The 24,565-nt window shown below is 36.7% G+C and overlaps 1 protein-coding gene across 9 annotated transcripts in view; it reads left to right on the top strand.

Annotated features, from left to right (window-relative positions):
- The window catches only part of TP63 (tumor protein p63), a gene marked incomplete at both ends in the record, with an annotated part of 214,334 nt that overhangs the window by 179,698 nt on the left and 10,071 nt on the right, over nucleotides 1-24,565 (top strand). For 3 of the 9 annotated variants that reach the window (XM_080654857.1, XM_080654859.1, XM_080654861.1), the window contains 6 exons: nucleotides 6,424-6,610; nucleotides 8,865-8,980; nucleotides 9,978-10,087; nucleotides 10,749-10,885; nucleotides 12,992-13,074; nucleotides 15,010-15,146. In XM_080654857.1, coding sequence (XP_080510983.1) covers nucleotides 6,424-6,610; nucleotides 8,865-8,980; nucleotides 9,978-10,087; nucleotides 10,749-10,885; nucleotides 12,992-13,074; nucleotides 15,010-15,146 — 770 coding nt within the window. Of the gene's footprint in view, nucleotides 1-6,423; nucleotides 6,611-8,864; nucleotides 8,981-9,977; nucleotides 10,088-10,748; nucleotides 10,886-12,991; nucleotides 13,075-15,009; nucleotides 15,147-21,248; nucleotides 21,364-24,565 lie in introns of those variants that run through there. The other 6 variants (XM_080654863.1, XM_080654865.1, XM_080654862.1 and 3 more) reach the window with 3 other exon arrangements.

Genomic DNA, 24,565 nt, shown 5'->3' with positions numbered 1-24,565 from the left:
CTTTTATGTTGCTCTTTGCAGTTGACTAAGGCTTCTGATACATGTAATTTTTTCCTCTATTCTAAGAGCTGTATATTGTATATTATAATTTTTTTTTCTATTTTAGGTTTGAGAGAGGTGAAGTGACTGCCTAAAAGCCTAGGGAATATATAGAAGAGGCAGAATTTAAATCTTGTTTTTTGACCCCTAGTCCAGTTAAGTTACTTATTGTTGTCAGTGTGGGGTAAGAGTCCTTTTCCAATGCTCTTGGCTTTGAGAACTAAGCCCTTTCTCTTTCACAACAAAATTGGCCTATTAATTCCAGTGTTATCTCATGTTATTTTCTTTGTCCAGAATTAAAACTAATTATTCTTTTTTTTCTGTTTGCTGACTAGTCCACTAACTAAGACATGTCTCACTTAGCTATTGACTATTGGAAGCCCTGTATTAAAACTAACTGTCATTCACTCTGCTTTGATTTAGAAAAGGGATAAGCAAATAACACATTTGTGCAAGCATCTTTTTTTTCCTAATGAATAACAGTGCTTGGTCTGTTTTGTTGCTTCCCTGCATATCTTTCATGATGAAAACTAGTAGACTGATTTTTAGTAAGTCTAAAACATTTCTTCCATCTCTTCACCTTTTCATTCATTCTGCTGCCCTAGTTTAGGCCCTCCTCATTCTTGTTCCAGATTAAGTTTATCTTCTTCCTACTTTGCTCCAGCCTTGCTCCTACCAGCTATGTTTTACTTAAACATAGAACTGATTAAGTCTTCCCCATGCTTTACAATCCTTAGTGACTCTTCTCTGCCTGCAGGTAGAGTCTACCTGTTTCTTGTAACATCTAAAACTCCTCAGAATCTGGTACCTGCCTTTCTAACTTGGACTCATTGCTTTCTGCTCTCCTTCTCCTCCTTCTTCTCCCAGCCTATCTATATTTCAACCATAGTTAGCATCTCTTTGCTTATACTTATAATGTTCTCTCTTTATGAAAAGCCTGCTTTCTGCCTCTCGTTTCTCCCTTTTTCCCATTCTTGGGTGCACCATCTAGTTGGTTGAACAACTTGTTTTTTAACTCCTAGTTTAAATATCACAATTTCTATGAAGACTTTCTTCTCTACTTTAGTAGAATATATTTACTTTCCTCTTTCTCTCTTATATACAACCAATCCATCTGCAAATCTGGTAAAAATGTATCAAGAAATCAACTGCTTCTCACCAACTCCACTGATGGTCTAAACCTCTCTCATTTTTTACTTGGGATATTTGCATAGCTTCCTTACTAGTCTCCCTGCTTCTATCTTTGAACCTTAAAGTTTGTTCTTCATATAACATCCAGAATCTTATTAAACACAATTAAACCTTCTCAAACTTCTCCAGTGCCTTTCTATCTCATATCAAGGAAAGCTGAAGTCCTTAACCCTGGCCAACAAGGCCTTGCATGAGCTGGCCCTCATGATGTCTCTGATTTCTGATCTTGTCCCCATCTCTGTAGCCTTTGCTCACTGCTCTCCAGTGGCACTGGCCTCCATGACAGGACTACTCACCCCAAGATCTTAGTACTTGCTGTCTTTGGTAACTGGAACATTATTTCCACAGTTTATGTATGAATTATTCCAGTGCTTCCTTGATATGTTTTTTAATATTAACTTATCAAATATCCTTGATAATCCTAGATAAAATATCCTCTTCAACTCCCCAACTCCTACCTTTTGACTCCCTCTTTTAAATTTATTCTGATTTTTTTTCTTTATAGCATTTATCACCATCTGACATAATATTTATTTGTTTATTCAAAATACCAGCACCTTTAGAGCATGGACTTTGTTTTTTTGTTTATTGCTAAATATCTGAACCTTGAATAAACTCCTCGCTCAATAAATACCAAATTTATTAACTAGTACTTAATTGATTTACCTTGTGGAATCCCATAACACTTTCTACATACCTCTGCTATACCCAGTGAATTTGTGTAGTTTATATTTCACTCTGTCTCTAATTTACTTCAGACTTCTCTACAACACTAAAATATGCATTGACTCAGATACCTAGTTTTAAGGGATCCAGCTAAAACTAACTGGTGTACTAAAGATTTGTGTAATGTGGTCACAATACACTCTGCAGTGTTATATTTAATATTTAAAACTGGAGAAGCCCAGCTCAGTGGTTGAGCATTGACCTGCGTACCAGGAGGTCACAGTTCAATTCCCCATCAGGGCACATGCCCGAGTTGTGGGCTTGATCCCCAGGAGGCAGCCAATTAATGATTCTTTCTCATTATTGATGTCTCTATCTCCTCTTCTTCTCCATTCCTCTCTGAAATCAATAAAAACATATTTTTTAAAATGGAGTAAAATTTATATTGTATGAGAAAGGCATGATTAAATGGCATATTTCCTTTCAATATTATAATTGCAACTGCTTAAAATTATATTTTAAAATCCAATCATGCTATGATATGTTAAGTAAAAAATGATGCCAAACATTTGATATGCCCCAGTTTGCATAAGGGAGTGTGTGTGTGTGTGTGTGTGTGTGTGTGTGTGTCTGTGTGTATGTGTGCATGTGTATACAAATAGGAAAAAGTCTGAAATGTTAATGGTGTACAAGGTTTGTACACTGAAAACTAAAAAAATGAGAGAAAAAATTACTGAAAGAAATTAAAGATGTCCTAATTAAATGGAAATCTATATCACGTTAATGGATTAGAGGCATAATATTGCTCAGATATTAATTCTGCCCAAAATGATCTATAATTTGATACAATCTCATCCAAATTTCTACCAGTCAATTTTGAGGAAATAGACAAATTGCTTGTAAATTTTATATGGAAATTCAAAGAACATAGAATAAACAAAATAATTTAGCAAAAGAGGAACAAAATTGGAAAACATAGATTACCTAATTTTAAGACTTGCTATAATAAAGTTACCGTAATCCAGACAGTGTGATACCAATGTATTAGATGTATAGACCAATAAAGTAAAAGGCAGTATCCAGATAAAGACTTGAACACACATGGTCAATAACTTTTCAAAAACGATGCCAAGGCAGTTCAACAGGCAAGAAAGGTAAAGATAATCTTTTCAACCAGTGGTGTTGAAACAATTGAGTATCCATGAAAAAGAAAAAGAGAAAGTGGAGGGGCGTGTGTTGAGGGGAGAGCAGGATAAAGAAGAGACTGAAAATAGATACAAGACTAAATGCAAGAGCTATGATCATAAATCTCCTACAAGAAAACATGGAAAATACTTCTAACATTGGGTTAGACCAATATTTCTTAGGATCCAAAAAGCATGATTAAAACAAAACAAAGCACACACACCCAAAAGAAGAAACTAGGCCTTAGAATTAAAGAATCTCAAATCAATGTTGGGAGCATTTGAAAGGTGAATGTTAAAAGTCCCAGAGAGAAAGAGACATTACAAGAAGCTAGGAGTGTTCCAATTTGCAGTCTCTGCTGACTCAAATCACCAGGGATTTAAAAATCTTGGCCTACATCAGATTCCCACGTTTTGAGATCTTGCAAAAGCCTGGAAAATGGGTAAAGAAGATACTAGCCATTTGGTAGGGAATAAGGAAGCAAGCAAGTCTATAGAATTATGTATATACTGTTGACAAGGGAGACTGAATTTAGTATTGGAAAAATATTAAACATCATCACAGAAACAATTAGCAAACAGTGAAGCTAGTACAGTGGCAGAAGCTTGGCTTTGTTAAAAACAGGTCATGCCAGACCACTTCAGCCCCTCTAGTAACTGAGTGGCAGGCCTGGTAGTTGAACCAGAAGCAGTAATACAAATGTTTCTTGGCCCTGACCAGCTATTTAGATGTAGTCAATATAAAACCCTCATCACTAAAATTAGGAAATATGGTCTATAGTGCTAGATCAATCCTAGCTGAAGACATAACTAAATTGGCCTGGCATGGTGTGGAGAACGGAGGGAAACCATGAATATTCCAGATAGGGAATAGCATGTTCAAATGGGGGGTGGGGGTGATGGATGGATGGTGTGTGTTTGAGGCATTCAGAGGTTTGTGTGGGTAGAACATGGGATGGGAAGTATGAGGGTTTGAGGGTGAGGGGTAGAAATGAAAGAGATGGGGACAAAACACAAAGGGCCTTAATTAACCATGTGAAAGAGCAGAACCTTACTGGTGAATCCCCCAGTGCCATGATGGAAGTCCTAACAAACAGTTGGCCCTAGGGTTCATGGTGACTTCCAGGGTTTTTTCATTCCTATCACTTGCTGCCTCTCCCTGCAATTAAATGAGCAAGCATTATATTGAGAAATAAAAAGATAAATTATTGATGCTTAGTAGACTACTTTTGAGTTCTATTTTAATGTTAAAGGAGATTGTATACTTTTAAGTTGATTTTTTTAAAGAAAGCCATGTAATTATGAATTAGAAAATTTTGAAAGTACAAAAAGTTGCACTTCTGAGCCTAGAGAATAGAGAGATGAGGGACTGTTACCAGAGGAGGACAGACTCTTATATTCCTGTTCCTAACCAGCTCTTCTCTGTGACCTCAGGAAAGTCTTCTCTATGCCTTAATTTTTTACCTATAAAATGGTGTAAAAATACTGATCTATTATTTGTTATCTATAATTCTGAAACTCAAAGAGCTCTGAAAACCAACATTGGTTCTGTTTTAATTTCATAAGTTTGTGCTAAACTCACTTGGTGTTGAAATCTAGTCTGAATTTGAGGCCTTACAGTCATTTCCCAGATGATATGTATATTCATGAATTTTACACAAATGTTTAGATTTGGTTATGGGACATTGCCCTAAATCCTGCTGGAGCTGTTTACAGTATTTGCTATAAGAACTTTACTTTCTAAAATCTAAACGACTATGGATTCTGAAACATCTGGCCCCAGGGTTTTCAGATAAGAGATCATATATCTATAACACCTTTCCTATACGGTTATGTGAGGATTATATTTCTTACAAAATAATTCAGAAAATGGAGAAGCTGTTATTATTTATCTTTATTTAAATTCAAAAATTAGATTCTCTTCTCCCATCCCTGAGGACAAGCAAGGATTAACACCTGATAAGGCCTAAATTTATTCTTAGTACTTCTGTATTTTAATCTGTCAAGTTTGAGTTATAGTATATTAATTGTTAAAGCAGAATATTTTTCTAAACTGTCCTCCTCTGAACACATATCATTCTTTTTTATTATTTTTTCAATCTTTAAATACTTGGATGGATGCTTTATTTGCCATCAGGTATTAGCTGACAGACACTTTTCAATCATCTTTCCTAAGGTCCATCTTATGAAACTCATGGTTAAATTACAAATAAAAACACATCTTATTTTCTTGGAGTTCTCATTAAAAGTGGGCTCTTAACATGTCCTAAGACAATGTTTTTAAAGTCATTGGTTTAAAATACTAGAGCGAAAATATCTATCTAGATTTCAATCAGTGCTTCCCAAGTAGGATTTTATTTTTATGATTGATTTTTGGGCATACTTTCCATTTCATCAAGTCATCTAAAACCCTTTTGCTGCATTTAATCCTTGATCTGCTGGTGTGGGGAACTGGTTATGCAATACACTTACTAATATTAGGAAGATTTTAACTGAAAATTGTATATACTGAAATACTTGGGATATAAAAAAAGATTATTAAAATACATACTATATTTCAACCAACCTACCACTGAACTCCTCTCCCTGCAGAAGGAAGTATGGGCAGGAAATGTTTCATTCACTTGTGAGTGGAAAAATCTCCATCTCGATCCTTTTGCTGCCATGATTTGCTTTGTTACATTAGGCCAGTCCTTTTTTTCATGAGAGTATACAACCAAATGGCCACTTCCAGATGTTTCATTCTCTTAGGCTATGACATTAGAAGATTAGTGTGGCAGTTTGAGGATGTTTTTGCTTTGTAGTCCTCTAGCAATCCATAGTCGTTTAGATTTTAGAAAGGGTAAAGACTTTGGGTAAAATATCCTCATATTCTTCCAGACATTTCATCTTTAAGAAACAAAATTCCCAAAACCCTAATCCCTGCAAGTCTCTTTAGATATTGGAAGGACAGGATTTATTATAATCTGTCTAATATCACTCAATTCATGTGAACATTGTTTTTCCATTTAGTTTCAGTACTTTATAAAGCTGCTCATGGTATTAACCATTTAAACCCCTCTGAGACCCAGTTTCTTCATCCCAAAGAAAGGACATTATGCTATTAATGTGTTTTGAAAAATGTAAAATCTTTTGTAAATATTGGGTTTTATTTCAAGTAAGAAAAAAGTATTAGTTGGATTAATGAATATAACTCTATTAAGATTGCTTGCTATCATATATGTAGTAGCCAATGGTAAACATGTAGCTATAAAAGCTGCAAAAGGTGGACATAATTTTCCTTGATTTGGGATGTAACAGTATCTCCTGTTGGTTCTTTCCTTCCTCCACCATCTCTATGCAGTATTCCACTGAGCTGAAGAAACTCTACTGCCAAATTGCCAAGACATGCCCCATCCAGATCAAGGTGATGACCCCACCTCCTCAGGGTGCTGTCATCCGTGCCATGCCCGTCTACAAGAAAGCTGAGCATGTCACCGAAGTGGTGAAACGGTGCCCCAACCATGAGCTGAGCCGTGAATTCAATGAGGGTAAGGAGGAGAAGATTCTGTGGCTGTTCAACTAAGCTCCTTGAAAATAGAGGTTCTGCGGAGATTTTGTTTGGAGTCCATTTACCTGGTTCTACCCTCTGCAATCTGATGGCAGCTTAGTCTATCTTTTTTGGTGACTGAGTACCTGAGAAGAATGATCAATATATTTGTGGCTTTCACAATGACTTACAATGCTTGAACTATTTAATTTAATATTAGTAATTAGTGGATAACCTGGACTTGTCTCTCTATTCCCAATTGCTTATTTTTTTCTTTTTTAATGAGAAGGTGTAAGAAGAACAATATGGCATTTAGTCATTTGGTCTGCTCAGCCCAGGCGAGGTAATCTAGCTTTAGTGCCTTCCCAGAGATGTTCAAGGCCTGACCAATTGACAGTTGGGAGGGTAAGAGGAAGGGGCATAAGAGGTGAACAACATGAAGAAACAGAAGACAAAAGTAGGAAAAAAAATGAATGAAGACAAATAATGGACAAGAGAAGTAAATAGAAATATGCAAGATAAACTGGGGAAGGGGACAGTTGAGTGAAGGACTAGGTGTCAGGGAGCAGGTATCTTGGGGCCACCTTTATGATCTGTATCCATGCCAATGATATGAGCCACAAAACAATTGCTTTACAGAAGAGCTCATTGTTTCCAAGGGTTTTCTGATGTTTGATATTCCAAGGTCTTGTGAAGAGAGTCTAAGTAAAGAACACAGAAAAGTGGAAAGAAAGTATAGAAGAATGTACACAGATTCATCAGAGTGATGAGGGTGCAGGATGGGTGGACAACTTATGCAGAAAATGTATTTAAAATGGAAAGATTGGTTGGTAGCTAGAATGTGTGAATATGGAGAATATAAGGATGGTACCAAAAAAGTAGTAGAGAAAGAAAAAGAGTGAATAGAAATTTCAGATGAGAAAATAAAGTGTAAGTACTCCCACCTTAACACAACTAAGTTTTACACATTGATTTCTAGTACTTTTCTACATGACCTCCTTATCCATCCATACCTTTGCATCTTGCTTTTCACTTCACAATACGCCATAAAGATTATTTCTTATAGCTAAGCTTCATTATAGGTTTTTATAACTGCCTTTGATCCATCAAGATGACATAATTGTTTTTTTTCCCCAATGTTTGTCATAATAGTTGTTTTTACTTTTACAATAATAGATGATGTTTCATAGGGCATCTTGACTCACTTAAATTTTCACTGTTATTAAATACTAGAGGGCCGATGCACGAAATTCATGCAAGAGTAGGCCTTCCTTCCCGTGGCTGCCCACACCAGCTTCCCTCCAGCACCTGGGACCCGGGCTTCCCTCGCAACCCCAACTTCGTCTGGAAGATCATCTGGAAGGTCGTCCGGAAGGACGTTCAGAAGGATGTTCAGTCTAATTAGCATATTACACTTTTATTATTATAGATCAGTTTTTGTGGAACAATAATACATGGTCAAAGGTTAAGAACACCTTTATGGTTCCCAATTCTTCAATCAGCTTCTTTTTTTTGCAGCCCTGTCCAAGATCATAATTTTGTGAAACTTTGCCTACACTCTAAAAAATTTGCTTTCCCTTTCTTATTCTCCAAACTTGGCCTCTTCCAGCATAACAAAACCAGTAAGTTTCTCATCTTTATGACCAAAGCAAGGTCTTAAATTGGAGACTTTATGATGGAGAAAAGAATAGGCAAAGGAAAAGTGATGTCCTTGCCATCTGTTGCCTTTTCTTTAGTTTTTTTTTTTTTTTTTTCTGCTCAATTTTTGAATACTATTTCTCAAGCTTTTTCAAAAATTAAATTTATTGGGGGACATTGGTTAATAGGAGCATATAGGTTTCAGGTGTGGATTTATATGTTACATGATCTTTATATTTCACTGAGTGTTTTTTTTTTTTTAATTAACTTGTTTCTTTTTCTTCTATTTTCTACAAACTAGCAAAATCTCCTCTATGGATCTAGTCAGAGATGTATTCATAGAATTCTCTTAAATCTTGAATTATTAACCTTAAGCACTGAAAACATAGGATTGTTCTCTTAAATACATTTGAGTGTTCCAGTCCTTTCTTTCACTATAAAGGTTGTGACACCTTCATGTGTTAGATATCTGGCAACAGGATCTTTTCCCTTTTTTCAAGGATATATATTTCCTCTATTAAACGCTTTCTTTGGCAACCAATATCCTGTCTGTGCTGTTTCATTTTGTTTTCTTTGAGGGTGAAGAACTAACTATTTTGTCTTTCTCTGTTCTGCAGGACAGATTGCCCCTCCTAGTCATTTGATTCGAGTGGAAGGGAACAGCCACGCCCAATATGTAGAAGACCCCATCACAGGCAGACAGAGTGTGCTGGTACCTTATGAGCCACCCCAGGTAAAAAGATACCGACTGGGCTGAGTTGGGAGCTGATTTAATTCAGTGATAGAAGGTGTTTCGAGCACCTATGTCTATCTTAGTCCTTGTTACCACATATGTAACCTGTTTAATCTCTTCTCTTCTTCTTTCTCCACACACTGTTCCTATACCTCCTCAAAACTCCTAAATTTGCACTAAATTAGCTTGATAACATGGCTCTGTGCCCGTGTTCCCATCTTAATGGTTCATAATAATTGAATTTGCTTATTGGGTTAAAGCACAACCTTATCTTATCCAAAGAATTTAACTGGCAATTGAGGTGGTAGTGAATGTGCAGCAATACTGGATGCAAGGATTCTTACACTGCACATGGGGGACCCTGAGAGGGCTCTCTTAGCTGAAGGTGGAATGAATAGGTGGCAGATTAGAAACACAGAACGCTAGCAGAGGGAGATGAGTATGTTGGCTGCTGCTTGCTGTGTGAACCTTTACCTGTAATTCTTCCTCTCTGGACTTCAGCTGACTCATCTATAAATGAGCACTTTGAACTAGATGATTTAATGCTGAGGACCTTTTAAGCTCCAGAGTGTTATTTATGGAAGTGTTTCTTCAAATCTATGTTATTCTGTTTTATCCACATAGGGAAAATATCCATGGATCATAGTTGCTACTCTTGGTGATGTTTTCAGCTCTCCCTTTGCAGTGATATTCATATATGTGATGAACCCGGGTTAAATTGGGTGATATGTATCAGCTTGCAAATGAATTGGGTCAAAGATGATTCTTTTTTAAGGCCTATCTCCCCTCATGTAGTGTCCAATGTTGCAAACATTAGCTTTCAGCTTACCAAGAGGCAAGCCAAAGAGGAAGGACAGTGGGTTTTATTCCTAGAAAAAAAAAAAAAAAAGCATCATCACCTCATCAGAAATGAAGTTGTTTAAATAGAGGGAAGAGCTGAGAAGGATGAACATTTGATCAAATTATTGTTAATGGACTCTTTTTCCCCTGTGTTCAGGTTGGCACTGAATTCACGACAGTCTTGTACAATTTCATGTGTAACAGCAGTTGTGTTGGAGGGATGAACCGCCGTCCAATTTTAATCATTGTTACTCTGGAAACCAGAGAGTAAGTGGCATATGCAGAATTGCCATCCTACAGAAACCATGGGCAGAGGGCAAAGTGAAACTGTGTTTGCTTTATCATTACTTGTGCATGTACAGCAGAGTGCCACCCTTGATTTTATCCTTTGTGCTTTAAATCCTTGCTGCAAATACTTACATAAAAGATCTAAGAAAGTGGAGACAAAGCAGGGTGGGTAAACACAGAGGGGAAGAAAGAAGGAAGGCATGCAAGTCGCTTCATATCTGAATTCTTGACATTTAGCTGGAATGGTTTCTGATTAGACAGTGTTTGTTTTCATGTGGCCCCCGAGGCATTTAACAATTTCTTTGAGTAAGTCTGGACTGCCTTGGGGAATTTTATCCAGAGACATCCACAGGCTTAATTCAAGCTTCCTTCAAAATATGTAGCTAAATACAGCTGTTCAGCTAATGGCTTGGAGGTTCTTTGCAGAACAAATGGAATGTTATTTACTAATATCGCTGGTGGCATGTAAGCACTTTTGTGTTCTGCCAAGTGCTTTGGGGTGCACCCTCTGAGCAGCCATGACTGGCAGGTGGTGGTAGTGGTGCACTGGTGATGACCAACAGTAGAAATGGGAGAACTCTAGGGAACTTTTACAATTCTTTCACTTTGACCCTTTCCTCCTCTCTTCTCTAATTCCTAGTGGGCAAGTCCTGGGCCGACGTTGCTTTGAGGCCCGGATCTGTGCTTGCCCAGGGAGAGACAGGAAGGCTGATGAAGACAGCATCAGAAAGCAGCAGGTCTCAGACAGCACAAAGAACGGTGATGGTACGAAGCGCCGTAAGTAGCTGTAGTGGCCAAATGGACGAGGGTTAAGTCTTATCCAGATAGAGGAGCTGGGGCTGACAGCTGAGAAGCAGTATAATAGGACCAAAGGTCTCCAGGGGCAAAAGTGACTGGAGGCCCCAGCGCCAGTGGATGGAGGTATTCAAATGGACTCAAGGTGTGCACTCCAGCTTGACAAAAACAAGTAGTCACTATGAGGATTCCTTAGTCCAGCGATCGCCAAATGTGGTTCCCAGACCCGTAACATCAGCATCATCTGGAAACTGGGGAGAAACACAAGTTTTTAGTTCCGAAACTTGCTGAGTCGGAAACTCTGGGAGGGAGGCCCAGCAATCTGTGTTTTAGTAAGAGCTCTAGGTGACTCTAATGCTCGCTTAAGTTTGAGAATCTGTATTTTAGCCTATTGGTGTCTTTCTGGCTACCAATTTTTCTCTTACGCAGCATGAGGGCTGAAAATATATCTGCTAACCTCATGAGTCTATGGGGACAGTGAGATTTCAGAACACACTTTCTAAAGCACCATCTGGAGAAGATACAGGTCTGTTTTTCATGGAGTCTTCAAACTGAGGCCTCCATCACCTTATCAGTAGTGAGGCTAATGATTTGGTTCAATTGTTTTATTAAGCAGAAAAATCTGTTTCATAAATGAAACCCACAATGAAAAATAGATGGAAGTAGAGGGGCTCTAGTTGAAAGGAACAGGAGCTGGGGTGGCCTGAGGCCCTGTGCTCTACTCGCAACCACCCCTGAGGTACACCCCACAGAGGCCTAGCCCTCCAGCTACCCAAGGGTGAAAACCACAGATCCACCAGTGCCTCTAACTTGTGAGATTTGATTCTAGAGCAACCGTGGGCAAACTACGGCCCGCAGGCCGGATCCGGCTATTCTATCCGGTTCTCTTGCTCTCCCCTCCGCTCCTTTATTTTGAATTTATATTAGTTCACACAAACACTCCATCCATGCTTTTGTTCCAGCCCTCTGGTCCAGTTTAAGAACCCATTGTGGCCCTCGAGTCAAAAAGTTTGCCCACCCCTGTTCTAGAGGGTGACTCGCATAAGTTTGATATCACCACAACAAGTATTTTAAAGTATACCACAACTGTAACTTATTTCATGTGACACTGTTTTAATTTTATTACTAATTAGTTTCCAAAAGAAACAGAAAGTACACTGTATTTTACAGGAGAATCACAGCATGTTATAACAGCTAGTCACTATCAATATCTAACTGTTCACTATGATTTGCCCTTCCTGCTAGGCTCTTCCTCTCTCTGGTTATTCCTCAAAAGGCTATATATATGAATGATATAAATTATATATAACTTATTTTTAAGTATATTCATATAATATAAATAATATAAATAGAATTCTATTTCCACCTTAATTAAATAATATAAATAGAATTCTATTTCTACCTTAATTTTGCTCTTTAGTCTGCCTGGTGGCCTAGTTCCTAAATTCTTTCCTGAGCACCTCAATTGCCTACAAATTAATGAATATCAGTAAGAATGGATTATGTGAACTTTGGTAGAAAGATCATCTCTATACCCTGAATCCTGAATGTAGTTTCTAATTTTGGAAACCAGAGGCATTTATGAGCTTAGTTTGCTCATTTTACTGAAGAGAAAACTAAGGTCCTTGAAAATGAGACTGCTCGTCGGAAGTTATGTGATGTATGTATGAACATGGGAGGGATGAGCACACAGGCTGAAGACATTGGCAAGACAAACACTACAATATGCATTTACCACCTTGGAAGATCAATGACCTGATAAATAAAACACAAAACCAATTTACCTTCCTTTCTTTAACAGCTATTCAGACACAGACCAGTAAGACAGGGATTCTTGCAGCACGACTTCAGCCACAGGCTATTTCCCAGCTTCCTAAAACCCTGCCTTTCACTTGTTCTGCCACACTTAGCCCCACCTCATTATTGTTAGGTTTGCACTTAATGCAAAAACAATCATCACAATTAAGTGGATGTTTAGAACTAGAAACTCTAATCTCACACGTGTTGCTGGTGCTATTGTCTATTTAGTAAATGTGTTGTTGCTCCAGAAATGTCCCCTGGATGAAGCTTGCTTTTCTTTTTCACTAGCTTTTCGTCAGAACACACATGGCATCCAGATGACATCCATCAAGAAACGAAGATCCCCTGATGATGAACTGTTATACCTACCAGTGAGTCTAGTCTCCCTTGGGTATTCATGATTACTTCATTTTCACCTTCTTTGAATATGTTTTTGCATGTTGTGCAGATATTCTGATTATCTGTCACAATGAGAAAGGGGTAATGGGGACAAGTGAGATAAAACAAAGAAATTATATATATATATGTGTGTGTGTGTGTGTGTGTGTGTGTGTGTGTATAATTTCCCTCTGGCCGCCCACAGGTACCCAGGACCTGGGCTTTGTTCTGGCTGCCAGCAGGCACCCGGGACCCAGGCTTCCCTCCGGCCTTGGCTTTGTCCAGAACGACCTTTGGAAGGACATCTGGTCAAATTAGCATATTACCCTTTTATTATTATAGATGACAATATTATCCTAGACAGTAGGACTGAACCAATTTAGCACTCGAATTTCATCAGAAGGAGTTCACAAAATCTATCAGGCAACATTCATAGAGAATTGACTGTGATTTCTTTTAGCGAGTACTATAAAGAAAGCCAAGCAAGGCAGAATCCTCGGTTATTTGTGAATGGCCAGAAGATTCAGTCCAATCACTGTCTAAGAGCATTGTTCATTCCTACAAGTAACCATTAGTCCTTTCAATATGCCTAAGGTGCCCTATTTTAGTCTATGGTTGCCTTTTGTTGAAATCTTATTCCCTTAGGTCTTTGCCAGCTAGAGTGGCAACAAAGTTTTGGTAACAGGTATAGCCCTTGATGCCATCTAAAATGACATGAGACAAAGGTAAACAAGGCCAGGTTTGACTGGGAGCTGCCACCCTGGGATGGAAGTAAAAGCAACTCAACAGGTTTGGGTGTGCCATACCTGTTCCCTACCTTCTTTGGGCCCTGACCATCAGGGAAATCGACTTCTTACTGGTATAACAATCAGACAGTGAGTTAGCTAAGATTCTGTGTCGTGTTTCTCAGGCTACCTATAGAATCTGACGTGTGAACTTTAAGTTAAACATTATCCTGATATACTAAATATAGTCATCCCTCCTCTCAACTGAGGATACCAAAATCCACAGATTCTCAAGTCTCTTATGTAAAATGGCAATGCATAGAATCTGCCTTCCACATCCAGGGTTTCCCAACCACAGGTCAAAAATATTCCTTTCCATTAGAGGTTGGTTGAACCCCTGGATATGAAACCTAGGGATATAGAGGACTGACTGTATATTTATTGAAAAAAAAAATCTGTGTATAAGCAGATGACTCACACAGTTCAAACCCGTATTGTTCAAGGGTCAACTGTAAACCAAAAAACCTAGTATGTTTTTAGCTGCTGACATAGGAATCACTTGAAAAGCTCTTTTTAAATGAAATTTCAGTTGTGAAGGAACCTTTGCTCCCAGGGGAAATACAGGGTCAGGTTTTCATGAGCCTCTGGTCACAGCACTTTTAGCAACTGATCAATATGTAAACCTGTTTTTTGCATGTTTCTGTTTAAAGGTACCTTATTTAATATATACTGTTGACTCATTAACATTGAATTCACAGCCAATATCACTATAATCATGCCGAAACAAAACTTATCGAACCTGTATTTTGACATTACAGCCTTCTGATACTAGTACTTGAAGCACTAGACAGTACTTTAGCACTATACTCAGGGACTTCTTTAAACAGCAAATTCACCACACACACACAAAAAAAAAAAAATGTGGAAAAGTGTGGCATTAAATAGACCCCAGAAAGGACAGTTGTTCACAGCATGAGCACTGAAACCAAGAGGCAGCTGGAACATGCATGGACAGTTAAAGTTTTTTGTCACTCTGCTTATGGCTGCAATTAACCACTAAGTGCTGAGGAGTATTGATTTTCATGTTATAAATGTTTGCAAGTAGGAAAAATCATCAACATAGACTCCATGAAAAATGGGGATTGACAGTCCCAGTGGTTCTAGAGTTCTTCATTTTTCCTTTTCTCCTTCTTGTTCACCTAGGTGAGGGGCCGTGAGACATATGAAATGCTGCTGAAAATCAAGGAATCCCTGGAACTCATGCAGTACCTTCCCCAGCACACGATTGAAACATACAGGCAGCAGCAGCAGCAGCAGCACCAGCATTTACTTCAAAAACAGTGAGTGTGTCCATGTGTCATTTTAGAAAGCATTAATGAGAGTGACTATCACATGAACATGATCAGTGGGTGATGTAGAAGATGAGGTTGTGAGACAGCAGGACATGATAGGATTAAATGAGCTAGTGTGTGGTAGTAGTTTCAACAACCTTCTAATACTTCTTATTATAACCTTCCCTTTGAGAAGTTCCACCTATATTCTGAAATTGAATTCAAATTATTTCAATTGAATTACAAAGAGACTCATACTAACAGAGTTAGTTCTCTTCTCTCTATCCCTATCCAAACATATCTGTCAATATAAGAATTTTGACTATGCACAAAATTTGAGCAATAATGTGTATATTTATAAACATACAATCTTCCCTCACCCCAATGAGTCATCTTGTACCTCTCCTGGGATGCACCCACATTTGGGAAAACCACCATAGAGTAGGGATAGCACATAGGTTTTACCGTAAGTGGCTTCCTTGAGTGCTGTTTTAGGAAGAATTCTGAAACCCAGTGCATGTTCCTTAGGGAAATGTCTGCATGCAGAAGAACAAAGTCGCACCATATTGCCATGTTTTAGTGTCCCTGTTCTAGGTTACCTTCTAGCAATATATTTTTGCATAAATTGGGCCAGATTTTGGATCCATATATACATATAATATATATTAACTTTTACCTTGACTCTTGGAACTTTGATGATGATAATTGTTTTATGACTAACAAGAATAGAACAGCTCTTATAAAAGGAAGGGAAGTTGGTGAATCAGGACTTTGCTTATACTTAGCCCTCTATGGTTAAGAATAATCACATGTCTGTACTGGAAGTGTTGCCAGAATTTCTGTAGATATATGTAAAATGTATACATTTTTGCCCATTTGAGTAATTCAAACATTTGACTATACTCTTCAGGCAAAAAAAAAAAAAATGAAGCCAAAATAATCTTGCCAAAGATTATTATCTTCTACAGTAGAAATGTACATGAAAAATATATAATATTTTTTCTGATATATTATTAGCTAACTATAGAGAGATAGCTATGGAAAGTAGAATCAGAAAGGTTTGTTATTCTTTTTAATCAACATAATTGCAGTTGAGGATGTTGGACTGCTTCTCTCATAGGCAGGAGGCATCCTCTAAGCCTCGTTGGCTGTGGGGCCTGGGGTTGGCAGTGGAAGTATAGAAAGATGTGCTCTTTCTTTAAAGGACTTTAGGCTCTTGAATGTTTAAGAACCTTTTTGCCTGGAAGGAGCTCACCATTTACTTGTAGCTTGAGAGTTTTGTGAATCATAATTTAAAGGTTTTAAATAAGGCTGAGTGGAAAGGCTAATCACGGGGTTTCTTGAGGACACGGAGTATTCCAAAGGAGAATTAGAATACAAAGTTGCAGACAAAATTCCCATCACCAATCCAATAGATTCTTTAGGATATATGTTAATATATGTAAGTTCTTATAAAATCATTCAACAGGGATGAAAGAAACAGACCTGTAACATCCCTTACAAACCTAGAGGGAATAAGAGCCTTCCCCATGTCATATCATGGTATTAAGAAACTCTCCCAAATCACCTCCAGTTCACTCTGGATATGTTTGGCTCAGTGAAAATATCCACAGAATGACACAGTAGCATATCATGCTGACCTAGTTGCTCTATGATTCTCTTTTCTCTAGTTAACAGGAAGAGAATTGTCAGGCCAAATTGATACCTATTAAATGTGTGGCTTAAGAGATCTGACCATCTAGCTCAGAAGTGGCAATTTCTTTTCTATAATGCACCAATAGTAAATACTGTAGGCTCTCTGGTCCATATGGTCTCCTGCAGCTACCCAGTTCTGTCCTTGTAGTAAGCCACAACAGCCAATATGAAAACAAGTGAGAAGCTGTTACAAGAAAACTTTATTTTAGGGCCACTGAAACTTGAAATTCATGTAATTTTCACATCATTATTATTCTTCTTTGAATTTTTCCACCTTTTAAAAATGTAAAAAACATTCTTTACCTGTGGACCAGATTTGGCCCATTCACTGTGTTTTGCAGGACTTGTTCTAGATAAGTGAGTGCCTCTTTCTTCTTGAGGCTCAGAGTTTTTAATAGGAATATTTTAAAGCTAAATGTGTATTCTAAAGTAGAGAGGTATTAAAAGGTTTTATGAAATTTTAAAGTGACTTTTAAGGTAACATTTCAGTATCTAACAAAACTGCAGCCTTTATCAGAGATTTATTTTGTCCCAGAAGGTTAGGCACACCCATCCAGACTCAAAATAATGCAACCCCATTATCAGCTAAGACTGGAATAGTTGACTTGATTCACATAGCAAACTATCAGCGAAGATCTGTTGCATTAAAGCATTAAGAATGGACATGAGAGCCCTAACCGGTTTGGCTCAGTGGATAGAGCGTTGGCCTGTGGACTGAAGGGTCCCGGGTTCGATTCCGGTCAAGGGCATGTACCTTGGTTGCGGGCACATCCCCAGTAGGAGGTGTGCAAGAGGCAGCTGATCGATGTTTCTCTCTCATCGATGTTTCTGACTCTCTATCCCTCTCCCTTCCTCTCTGTAAAAAATCAATAAAATATATTTAAAAAAAAAGAATGGACATGAGAAAGATGGAGTTTCTGCCTCCTCATAGCTTTATAATGTCGTGATAAATTCATAACCAGAACACCTTTTGAATTTTAAGAAAGCTCTGGATATTTATTCTCAGCATCATGTAAATCAGAACAATTTTAAACATCTTCTCTAGATCATACAATAAGGGGAATCATTTGGTATAATAGTTTTAGAGACTTAATAAGCCAGGAGGATCTACCTCGGTCAGTCCAGGACAGTTGCTATTTGTGTTTGTATATGAGAATACATTGACTGGTGTCCCCCATATGATCAGTTATCCCGTGCTTATTGTCTGACTGGTTGGCATTGGTTTAAAGGGAAATTATTTCCCAATTCCTATTTCATAAAACAATCTATTTCATCAAAGAAAAAAATGTATCTTAAAGTTGTATTATTTTAAAAGCCCAGAAGATTTTAGAGACACATAGTCACTTTTTGCATGTGTGGCCACAGATACATAGTGAGAACAAGTAGACTCATAATTACCTGGGGTGTCCATTTACAGTATCATTGCATGTATTTGAGTTGTTATCTCTCAGTCTTGTAAGAACTAACTTTAGATATGATAACTTGTGCATGAAAATCTAACAAACTGCAAAATGAAATCTTTGCAAAATATAGACATTTGGTCTAATTTTGTCTAAGTTGCATTATACGGTATATATATATATATATATATATATATATATATATATATATATACTTTCCAATTATTGATATGCATCTATATAAATTCTCCAGTCGCTGTACTCTTCGGCTGAGTTTTTTTCAGCTCTTTTATTTTCATGCAAATCTGCCAGAAAGAGCATGAATAACTAGACAAAGAAAAATGGAAATCTATTTTTCTGGCAATCATTTGAAAATAACAAATCAGCTTGGAAATGCCTTCAATAGCCTGTGATTTTCTTTCCAAAAACATAATACCAACTTTATCCTGGTAAGGAATCAATTTTGTGTTTTCTTTATAGTAGAGAAAAAATTAGTGGGAAGGAAATATACTTTCTACAAGGTGGCAATAACACATTTTAAATTTAATTACTTCTATTAGATGCTCACTATGTGTTTTCTCTCTGCTTGATTTTCATTTGTGCATGGTTTCCCTTTTTCAAACATTCCTTCCCAATTACTTTCATGATCATAGGCTTTATGAAGGATAAATTTAAACTGAGTTTTTGTGAATCAAATCGTTACAGGTATAAGTAGGTTTTTTTTTACCATTTATAAATAAATATGATTTTGGTTGATTTGCTCACATTGAAATAAACATGGGGTTATGTTTATAGATGCCAGAATCTAGTGAGAGGACAAATTTTTGAACTAGACGCCTTAACTTTATATTTTCAAGGGAGATTAACCTCTTAGGTTTGCTCTACAGAAACCACTTAAGACATTTATAGCAATCTTTTTGGGTGTGTATTTTAGACCAATACTATTTTTTTCCATTTTTTTTTCTGTAGTTTATTCTCCATGGCTTCCATTCTGATACCGGGCCAACATCACTGTTAAAATTTTACTTAGCCTAACTCTTTATTTCCCAGGGAAAATTATTTTTGAGTTTCTACAGAATGAATTCATTTTAATAGAAATATGTAATCTCCTGAGGAGCACTTAGTGTATTCTTTTCCTTTATGATCACTTGATGATTGTAGCTCATTAGATACAAGTCAGAGAATATTAGAGCAGAGCATGATCTTCAAAACCATAGTTCTAATACCTTCATATCGCAGCTTGGGAAACTGAGGCCCAATGAACTACACCTATGATTTTATAGCCAGATCATAATAAATTTAAGATGAGAATCATATTTGGAAGATACAGCTTTCTGCAATGTTCTGGACTGCTTCATTAGTTAAGAAAATTATAATAAAAAGACAAAAGCAAGCATCTATTTCCATTTTTCTGTCTCTGTATCAGTCATTTGGAACTTATCCTTGTGGTTTCAGTTTAAAATCCTATCACTTAGAGCTCATTTGGCTCTGATTTTCTTTAATAATGTTTCTCAGATTCACATACCTGAGGATGAAGCAAGCAATATTTTTAGGATCATCAATGTAGGAGAAAGCAGAGGATACAAATCTCAATGCTAGAGGTGATAAATATCATATTTCTAAGTTTGATTTAGAAATCATCCAAATTTCCAGAATATTTGTTTGAAATTGCCAGTTTCTTAGATTAAAAAACAGATGAATATTGGTAATTCCATGTGGTTCAACCTTGTAGGTCATAGAACTGCACATGTTTTTTACAGTTAACACAGTTTTCCTTTTTGAACTTTGCCGCTATGTTAGGAAGTTGTTAGAGCAGAGATTCATTAGCTCTGAATTGGTAATGAAGAAAAACACCTCAGATTAATTAAATTCAGATCTATTAGATCACTTTTCTAAGCTCTCACATCTCACCACAGAAATTATCTCAATTCTAGGTCTCAAAGTCTGAACCTCTGTGGTCCACTCACCCTTATCATAGCTAAAACATGATTTCTGCATGTTGTCTCATTTAAGCTTTGCTCCATGAGAAGCCCCAAATGTAAGATACAGGCAAACAGTCAAAGCTATACTTCTTTAGTTGGCAGTATATTACTTCCTTATTCATTGTTGTTCTGGCATATTTTTTAAGATGATCCCCGTTTTTGCTGGTGATACAGCTTTACTGAATCCTAGACCTAACCAAGTAAAAATGCCTTTGTTCCTTTGCAAGGAGTAACCAAATATGACTTAAAAGCCAGTTGGAAAACAATTTCCAAATATACCACGGATTGCACAATTTTTAGCAAAATAAAGGGATTTGTTCCTGGCATCTTTATGGCATAATTGATGACTTAATTATGCAAAAGTTGCTTTCATATATTTGACATGTGCATTTATAGGCCAAGTTTGTGACTGGAGGATTAAGATATTTATCCATCTCAATCTGGGCACATACAAATAAATGCTCATTAAGAGGCCTTTACAAATGCATGATGACGCAGCCCCTAGACTGATAAGATCATATTTCTTAATACTTCATAGTTAGGCTAGATGGGAACAGTAATGAGGTATTTTAATTGGGTAGATGACATTTTTCAAAAGATTAATTTTTGTCTCTGAATTCCCTTTTTCAATTAATCAAGTGCAATATGCCAAGCACTGTGCTAAGCACCTTGACCTCCCTGATCTCAGTAGTTCTCACCTGAATCACTTGTGGAGTTTGTTAAAAATATATATGCCTGGTCTCTGAAGGGATCCAGGAAAATGCAATTTTTAAAAAAATATTATAGATGATTTAGATCCTTCTTGTTAATTACCACCACATTATCTAATTTCTTCTTCATAAAAATCTTGAGAAGTCATCTCTGAGTAATTTTAAAAGTGAGTAAAGAGGAAGGTGAAAAAAGAGCTTTACAGGCATTCTGTTCTATCTATACTATGATCATGAACGTAGGAGGATGTGTTTCTGTATTCAGTTGATTTGAATATATGAAGTCCTAAGCTTTCATCTTTTGTTTTCTCTGGTTCCTCTCTGCAGTCTCCTTTCAGCCTGCTTCAGGAATGAGCTTGTGGAGCCCCGGAAAGAAACTCCAAAACAATCTGACGTCTTCTTTAGACATTCCAACCCCCCAAACCGATCAGTGTACCCTTAGAGCCCCTTCTTTGTATTTTGAGTGTGTCTTTGTTGTGTTTCTGTGTGTGTTTGTGTGTGTATCCAGCCCTTGTAAGCAGGACTTGGAGACACTGGCTCAGAGACACAACTATTCAAAGGCACACAGCCACTAGTGAGAAAATCTTTGAAGGGACTCAAAACTTTACAAGAAAGGACATTTTCTGCAGATTCTGTATCCTTAGATCTAGCGTTGATCAGTCAGGAACACGTGTTTGTGAGCTTTTGTGTTGTTTCTTGGGAGGGAGGAGCTCAGGATGGGAAAGGGCATTAAGATGTTTATTGAACCCTTTTCTGTTACCTTCTGTTGTGTTTCTAAAACTCATAAAGAAGCTTTTGAGCAGGTCTCAAACTTAAGATGTCTTTTTAAGAAAAGGAGAAAAACGTTGTTATTGTCTGTGCCTAAGTAACTTGTACGTGACTGAGAGACTCCTTCAGGCCCTTTAAATGCTAGTCATGCAGTAATATTAAAAATAGTAAACTAAGGTGTAAAGTGTACTGCTGGGCAGTGAGGTGATAATTATCATACGTAGCCAGTGTGGGGGATGTTCTTTCATTCTTTTTGAGAACTTGCATTATTAGTATCCTCCCCTCATATATAGGTGGAAGTTCATTAATGCTGTGTCAAATCCCACCCTTGCTACCATATGCCAGTACCTATGATAGTCTTCCTTACTCATGGGAACCCTGGAGGCTTACCCCCAAGAAACTGTTGTTTAGACACCAAGGCAGGTAAACCTATTCTGTTATTTTAAGAGAAGGGTAAAACTGCCCCAGTAATATTGTTCTAGGCAGTTATATATCATTCTTTAATGCCCAAAATGGAGTTCAAAGTGCTCTCACCAAAACTATGATTATTATGTTTGATTGGCATTCCTATCCCTCTATCCTACTGTAACACTACCCATATTGCTGATACTGCTCAAACTCCATTGTCCAGGAGCCTTATGTTTTGTTTATGTGATGTTCAAGCGGATGCATTTGAAACAAACACTCTTGGCCTAAAAATTAAAGATAGAACTGATGGCTTCCTTTTTTTTTTTTCAAAGAGTTTAGAGAATCTATTTCTTTCCAGTTTAAAAACATTTTTAAAAAAATAGTATTAAGACTTTAGGAAGCTTCTTTCTTCCTCATCTCCCCACACCAGATCACCAGCTCTTAATTCTGTGTCACCATAAAAGAGATTTCTTGTTATTGAGGCTGTTGCTTTATGGATGTGTGATTTTAATTTTCAATAAACTTTTGCATCTTGGTTTACCTTGCAGTTTCTTTTTTCTTTTCTGTCTCTCTTGCTTTTTAAAAAATTCCTTATAAATATTTTTTATTTTTATTTAAGTGCTTGAAGTACTACCAAGTGTAAGTCTAAATAAAAAGAATAATAAGAGAGTTACGTTGGTTCTTCTTACACTGTCAGTATTCCCTGTTTTTATTTAAGATATTCTGTATCAAGGTTATCAATGCTAAAAATAAATTGCAATGCCAACACTAACTTGAAGATATACCTTAGTACTGCATATTTAATTTCATCATAAGGAATCATGCACTACAGTATCATTTGTTCACATCTCTGAACAAGCCTTGAGTTACATATTAAGTTGCTAAATTTACTAAAAGGAATTTAAGTCAAATCCAAAATTAAGTTGCTAAATTTACTAAAAGGAATTTAAGTCAAATCCAAAATTAGTAAATAATTTAACTTCTGTGACAGAGGCATTAGTAAATATTCATTCAGAACTTTTAGTTGAATTTATTGTCCAATGCTTTTTTAAAGAAATAACAATATATCCCCATCTTTGCATGTTTATTTTTAAAAGCTTCAAAAACAATTGTTCTAAATAAAAATAATCAATTTAGTAGTTAAAAAATACTTAAAAAACATTTATGTTTGAGATACAAGTATATTAGTAAAATTCAATGATCTTGTTACATCTGTAAAGTGTTTTTAATCTAATAATTTTGATTTACAAATCCCATCAAGGATTAATTAATATGTTTAGTTCGTTAATATTTATTTTTTCTTCTGAAGCCTTTTTCTTTCACTCTATTTTTATGTAAGTTTTTGATGTGTTTATAGTTACCTGTATATAAATGCACATATTTGAACTGATGGAAAATATTTTACAATTTTGGTTGATCCGTCTAGAGATTAAATGCTACCCTTTGTATTTAGAAGATTACCTAGCTAGAGAGAAATTACAAGCAGAGCAGACTGAGAAAAATTTAGAGGAGAAGCAATTATTTCCTGATGGTTCATATCTTGCTTTCTATGACCTTCCTCATACCAGGGGTGTTTTTCTCTACTTCTCAATACCCCTGCACCCTCTCAGATTTGTACTCCAGAAATAGGTTTGGTGAAATAGGTTTATTCTGAGGTATCACCAGATTATACTAACAAGTTGCTTTTTAATTGGCAATGGAAGATTTGAGGCAAAGTCTTTTGGTGGAATTCTAGGCATCTCCAGTAAGGTGGTGAAGATGACGAAGTTGTGCCTTCCAAAGAATTCTGACTCTCTACCACCTAGATAGTCACTAGACTTGGAATCAGGAAATGTTTTTTCTAATCCTGGATGATCTAAATGTCACTCTGAGATACTGAATTTTACTAACAATGTTTACAGAAGCCCAAGTTGTTAGAATTAAGAACTGGGACTTGACTTTACCAGGATTTCTCCACAACACTAGAAATATAGAAATACATGAAACATGTATTCTTATATTGCTGTTATATTGGATTCCTAGAAAAATCTAGTATACCTCTGGGGAAAAAAAGCCTGAGGCTTACACCTTGTTATTTTTCTGAAAAGAGCTATGTTCGTCCTTTTTTTTTTTTTTTTTTGCTTTGTTTTGTTTTGTTTTGATTTTGTGTTTTGTGTTAGGGAAGGGTAAGAAAACCATAATGCCACAGGTCCTGTTATCCTTCGCTACTTTTTTTTTTTTTTTTTTTTTTTTTTATCTCTTCAGATTCACATCAGGTCTTTGGGATTGTCTACTTAAGGGTTGTGACATTATATTTGTAAAGAAAAAAAAATTTTAAGAAAGGTTGTTCTTCAAGGGCTTTAAATTCACCACAAATTTATTCAGACTTATTTGCTTTCCACAGCACATAGAGATTATCAGAATATTCTTTGTATATCAGACATTGCAAACTTAATATTAAACAGATTATCCTGACTTTTTGCCTTGTG

The sequence above is a fragment of the Plecotus auritus genome, assembly GCF_963455305.1.
Source record: "Plecotus auritus genome assembly, chromosome: 2".
NCBI classification, from domain to species: Eukaryota; Metazoa; Chordata; class Mammalia; order Chiroptera; family Vespertilionidae; genus Plecotus; species Plecotus auritus.
This window is presented reverse-complemented; position numbering and strand designations above follow the sequence as displayed.